Raw genomic sequence first — 6,517 nt, forward strand, 5'->3', positions numbered from 1 at the left:
ATGGCTTTTTTATTTATTTTTTTAATTTTTTTTTTTATAAAATACGCCTATAGCCTGTATATCGTCGTCGTCACACATACATCTCGTTTCTCCAAATGGTAACTGTGTCCAATAAAAAAGTAAATAAAAAAAAATAAATAAAAAAGCAATAATAATAATAATAATAATAATTTAAATTCTAAATAAATAATCATTTTTAATCCTTTTCTCGTCGCAGTTATTTTGGCGCATTCCTATTGGTCCATGGATTCTACGTGTAAAATCAGCGTAGTGAAAAAAGCAACAAATGAAGACGCGACGTTTCTGCGTGACAACGACGATATAAAAGGTGTGACGAATCTTAGTCATCCAAGAAACGTCAAAAAAAAAAGCATTAAACTGTCGCCATTTACAACACATCCAATAACCTTTCCTCTCGCTGCTTTAATTATACCGTTATAACACTCAAAGCGCCGACCTCCTGTCAGAACTAGCGAGCTAACATTTAACATCAGTCATCATCACTGCGGCCGGCCAGTAACGAGCTGACAGCAGCACTTGAAGCCGGCTGAATAACCTCCATAAATTAGAAGATATCGTCTTACCATTTTTGTGAGCACACTGCCCAGTCTACGGGTTCCTGGGAGCACGTCGACTGAGAGTTTTCTTTTCTGAATAATTCATACAGAGAGGGCGCAAAAAAAAAACACCCCACCACGTTATACACAGTGCTGCTGCACAAAAATAGGCCTATACCATACAGCTACTCGCCCCTCGCTCCACTGTCCAAGCCAAGTCCCTTTTCCTAGAAAAAAATGAGCTGCTTTCATCTTAAGCAGAATCAGGCCTGCACGACTTTTTTTTTTTTTTTTTTTTTTTTAAATCTGCCATTATCGATTTGGACACAGTTGCTTTAAGCTACTTCTTGCCGTCATTTGCAGATTTCGCTGTGTTCAGTCTAAACACTGTCACTGGGTTGCTGATGCAGCTGGTGTGCTCGACTCCCCAACACAGCCAAACCATCTGCCACAACTGCTACTTTGAAAAAGAAAAGGAAAGTCACATTTCAGGAAGTTATAATGGTGCTGAAATGCACACAAAGATATAATTAGTGTTGCACAAGAATACAATACAGTTCTTTCTGAGAATACAGTCCCCAAAGGAAGCAGTTGGGAAAATGAATGCCAGGCCGCAAAACAATACATAAATACCTCAAGAACATAATGGGAATCCATAAAGAAAGATTATACAGCACTAATGAGCTTTTATGAGATCACATCAAATTCAGCCAGAATAAAACAAATACATTAAACGGAGAAGAAACTAACCAGCCTTAAAAAGAGCCCATATTCCCTATATATAAAATTGTTCATTTAACATTCCCGTGGTTTATGCACCACACCATCACCATAAACTGTTGTATGTCATATTAACATGCTGGACCTCCCCCTGTCCCTTTGACTTAAACAAGCAATTTATGTAAAATAATCTTGTTTCTGATTGGCTGCTCTCATTTACATAGCAGTCTGGGCAGAAACTCTTTATATATCTTCTGTGTAAATGGGCGGAGCTCAACTGCTGTAGGCTGTTCAGGCAGATACATGTAAGGGCACTGGTTTGCATGAGATGACAAAAAACAGAGAATTAAAAGCATGCTGAAGTGGAGTGTGGAGTGAACAGTTGTGTTTACATATATTATACTGACATTTTTATTTAGTCAGGAAAAACAGATTTTCCACGATATGGGTCCTTTAAGGTTTCAGAGCAGCATCCCGTGAAGCTTGCCAAGACATTATTCATTGTAATAAATAACACACTGACTTTATCTGTACTGTCTTTTGGTAATCAGCTTGTGCAAAACATTGGCTCGTGTAAAAAGCTGGCCTTTAATATGTTCACAAAGTCAGAGTAGTGCTGTTGTACTAATAATATAAAACCACAGGGGGAAAAAAGGCCCATTTAAAAGGAATACTCCAGCATTTTTCAGCCTAATCTGTACCTGCTGTGTGTGCAGCCTACAGTAAACTAATAGACAATTTCCACTATTATAAAAGAACAGAAAACCACTGGTTTAAAAAAAAAAAACAACAACAACAAAAAAAACAACACATTTATAGTGGAAGCTAATGGGCATGTGCTTCAACTCAGCGAGTTTATAGTTCTTTGATCAAGTACAGAGAAACACGCCGGAGTTACTGTCCGTGGCAATATGCTACAGATGTGGTAGATAAGAGATTAGGCTGAAAAGAAAAATGCTAGAGTATTCATTCTCTTTTATAGTCGAACAGACCCCAAAGTACAGAGAGGAGGATGGGAAGGTGGGGGCTAACTCGTGCCCTCTGCAGTAGCTATACACAGTTCCCTCTCCTGTTCTGTGTTTGTTTTTGGAACCACTGTGGCACCGTCCTTGCTAACATCGTTGCTATCCATCTGTGTTTTCTCATCCATTTCTACTGTGGGCCCATTCACCACAGCAGGCTGAGGGAGGCTTGCACTCTCCTTTTCTCTGTCCCCATCCTGAGCAGTCGGTTGGGCGTGGCCTTCTGGAGCCACCGCCTCTTCGTCTGCGTTGAGCTCCAGTTGAAGCATCAGCTCCTCCAGCTTCCGGGCCTTGCGCAGCTCGTTCTGCTGAATGATAGCACTGAGGTGCTCTGTGAGCTGCTCTTTCACCTCAGTCTTCTTGTGCAGGTCCAGTTTAGCCACCACATATTCAGCCTCTGCCTTCTCCAGGCGCTTCCTGCCACGTACAACAGGGGACAAAGAACAAGTTAAGTTTATCTAAAAGGCATATGTGGTCAAGAAAGCACTAGTAGGGGCAAGCATTGCATTTTGTATTGTTTGGTACCAGTAGAAAGTGGATGTGAGGTATAATCCACTTAAATGATTCATTTTCATAGGTACCCAAAGCATTTTTCAGCTTGAAAACAAAGGGAACAGGCCACATGAAGGCAAAAAGTCAATGGGCTATGTGGATCTGCATCACTGCTTATTGTCTTTGATATCTGGATCACTGCGTACAGTTCAAACCAAAGCACAAAGTTTGTGAACTGTTCTTTTCATGTGAAAGACTGTAAGTGTTTCATATTCATACTGATTTAAGCAGCAGTGTATGCTCTAGAGGGCAGTATTTTCATCTCCAGTATAAAGCAACACGTGACTAGTGACTGTCCCATTCCATAACATTAAGATTACTCTCCAAAGATCAGTATTTTAGACCTCCAATAACTGTCCCAGTAAGTGCATACTCTGGTATGCCTTAAAATGCAATATTTAAACAGGACCATTCATACATACACACTCACAGAGCACCTTATTAAGAACACTATTCACTGAACAGGGCTTCCATTTGCTTTCAAACCAGACTTAATTCCTAGTAGCATGGATTCCACAAAGTGTTGTAAACATTTCTCTGGTATATACATACTGATTCTGGTCATCTCAAACTGGTTTCATGAACATGACAATGAGTTCAGTGTTCTTCAGTGGCCTTCCCAGTCCCCATTCTGAATCCAGTATACACCTTAATTTTGGGACGTAATCATGTTGTGGAATCCATGCCACAATGAGGCAAAAGGAGACGTTTAGTGCAGTATTTTTATTAAAGTGCTCACTGAGTGTGTGTTGATTGCCCTGACATCCAAAATTATATAAAATTGTTTATGAATGCTCATTTGAACGTTTGCTCAAGTGCATGAAGGTTCATTTACGTTTCACAACTACCTGCATTAGCAATAGTGCAGCAAGTATTCACAAGCAACATACAGCCTAACCTAGCAGTCTTTGGTGATGGTTGCTGGGTTGTGCTCAGTCTACCTGGCAATACTGCTGCTTCAAAACAATTACAACAAAACCCAAGACAGATGCAACAGAAACACTGGGTCTTTACCATGCTATGGAGTACTCCAGGCTGGCTTGCTCAATCAGCTTCCTGATGATTGCAATGTCATTTGACACGGAATCATCCAGAACCTGAAGCTCCTTCTGAATTTTCTTCAGCTTCACAGCTTCAGCCTGTGTCTGCTTAGATCTGTGGAACAAGGAGGTCAACTTAACAACCTAAAACAATCTGTACAGTTTCCAGCACATCTGGGGTACCGGAGCATTCTCAGAAACGGATGCCAATAGTTTAGGTTAGTGTGTTGCTCATACTTTTCAGCGATGGTCTTAGCAAGGAGGGCTTTCGTCCTTTTATTCTTCTCTTCCATCACCCGCTGCTCCCACTGAAGCTGCTGCAGACGAGTCTTCTCCCGTCTGAAAGGATTAAATAAAGAACGTAGTGGTTATGTAGTTATTGCCGGACAACAATCATAATACCACAGCAGTGCTTTTCATGTCTGCAGTACCTCAAGCTTTTGCAGCATTATAGAAGAGATCTACCAAACTACAAAGACCAGCATGGGAGAACATTTTGGAATAACATCAAACATACACATGATCGCTGCAAAAAGTGCACTTCATCGCATACGGGTAGACAGCTTGACCGGTCATGACATTTATTTACTTGTTCATAGCCTAATTTACCTCTATAGGACAATGTCCACTCTCTCTTCATCCCTAAACAGGGTGTTTTTTTCTCAGGCTTGCTCACTCTGAGCTTGGACAGAGCTTTAAATCTCTGTAAAGCTTCTAGGTGACAATACCTGAACCTAAACTGACACACATAATCTCTATCCTGATTGGCTGTCTCACTCCAAAAAAAAAAATGCAGTCTGGACACAAGTGCATCTTGTAACTTCTGTATTGGGGCTTTGCTCCATTTCTGTCACTCTCTGAAAAGGCACTAGACTTACTAACAGTTCCACTTCCACTTTGTCCAGCTCCTTGACCATCTCTGGCAGATCCTCTGGTCGTGGATCTGGCTCGTGCTTCACCGCTCCCGTCTCTGACTTGGGCTTGGGCTCCTCGGGTCTAGGTTGAGATGCTTTGCTCGGAACCGTTGTGCTGGGGCTGGGGCTGGGACTTGGACTGGGACTGGGGGGTGGAGGACGCTTGAGCTGCTGGTCAGGAGACAGCGGTGAGCCACCCTCATCGTTCTGCATCGCGGCCAACTGCAGAGCTCTCTCCCGCTGCAGCTGCTGCCTGCTCCGGTTGGTGGGAGCGGATCTCCGCCCTCGCCCGAGCGCGGCGCGGACAGCAGGATCATCTGTTCAGAATGACCAGAACCAGAGGGACAGCATTTACCTCGGTGGAAAGCGTGTGTGTTCAAAACGGCAGCATGTAAACAAGGCTGAAGTTACCTTCGCATTCAACTTTCCCTTCCACCATAAATGGTAGCTACAGCAGGTGGAGTTTGTAGCTAACTTAGCTAGTTAGCCAACTTGCATCAGATCATAGCTGCTGCACCATTTAAGGTGGAACTGAAGGTTAAATAACAAGTCAGCTATGCACACACATGTGTATATTTAACGGGTTTCACTGAAGCTACGGTCGCAGAGGGCTGAGCGTTAGCTTTAGCTTTAGCTCAGTGAACTTACTGGGCTCGCCTTTCTGCTGTAATCTCCGCAGTTCCTCGTCTGAAAAACCAGCCCACGAAGCCATCTCTCACTTGTATCGTCTCACTCTGAGCTGCACTTGTCCCCAGCGCTGAAATGAACACAAAGTGTCACATTTCTACAAAACCAAGATGCAGGTCTGAAAACTAATTCACTCAGCAGCCATGTCTGTGTACAGCCTATGCCACGTTCAAGACCCACGACGGGACCCAGAATAGGAAGCCTAAGAGTTTGCCATTCTAAAACAAAACAAAACCCCCCAAAATATATATATACCTCGTTTATTTTTATGTGTACGCTGTCCTAGTAGACTCATTCTCATATGCAAGATGTGTAAATAAAGTCAATTCGTATGTGCGAACTATGTGCGAGAAAGGCACCAGTGTTGAATGACTGGCAATGTAAGGGAAGTCACGTCTAGCCAACAGGTTGTGGCTGGGAGATCGTCAACAGTCCTATGGGTTCGTAAGACTGATATCTGGGACGAAACTGACCATAAACTACGTTTTTACATAAACACCATTGATAAATGTTGAAGATTTACAGTCAGCTTTTAAATATTACAAACGAAGTTTATTCTATTTATTCTGAGTCTAATAATAATAATAATAATAATAATAATTATTATTATTATTATTATTATCATCATCATCATCATCATCATCATCATCATCATCATCATTATTATTATTATTATTATCATTCATTCATTAATAAATTCATTTATTTAGTTATTTATTTATTTATTTAAATAATTAATTAGTAAGTGTAACAAAGATGTGTATATTCATCTTATTTCAAACATAGGTCGTAAATATATAAAATATTGTACTATAAATGAATGTTCAAAGTATGGCTCAGTTGTTTCAACAATTTGTCTTACCTGTCCAGCCATCCTACCCACTTGTAAGGTGTAGCATATATATATATATATATATATATATATATATATATATATATATATATATATATATATACAGTCATGCCCGAAAGTATTCATACCCCTGGCAAAGTTTGACTTAAATTTACTTTTATTTAACCAGAAG

General features: G+C 40.9%; 1 protein-coding gene across 1 annotated transcript; it reads right to left on the minus strand.

Moving 5' to 3' along the window:
* Positions 1 to 1,043: 1,043 nt before the first annotated feature.
* On the minus strand, positions 1,044 to 5,661 carry gorab (golgin, rab6-interacting). The gene is made up of 5 exons (XM_072695998.1): positions 5,454 to 5,661; positions 4,774 to 5,122; positions 4,129 to 4,230; positions 3,866 to 4,006; positions 1,044 to 2,716 (listed from the first exon to the last, which is right to left on the minus strand). Exons 1-5 carry the CDS (start codon positions 5,515 to 5,517, stop codon positions 2,305 to 2,307), a joined length of 1,068 nt encoding a protein of 355 aa, XP_072552099.1. The 5' UTR covers positions 5,518 to 5,661; the 3' UTR covers positions 1,044 to 2,304.
* Positions 5,662 to 6,517: the final 856 nt, after the last annotated feature.

The sequence above is a fragment of the Salminus brasiliensis genome, chromosome 1 (genome assembly GCF_030463535.1).
Source record: "Salminus brasiliensis chromosome 1, fSalBra1.hap2, whole genome shotgun sequence".
NCBI classification, from domain to species: domain Eukaryota; kingdom Metazoa; phylum Chordata; class Actinopteri; order Characiformes; family Bryconidae; genus Salminus; species Salminus brasiliensis.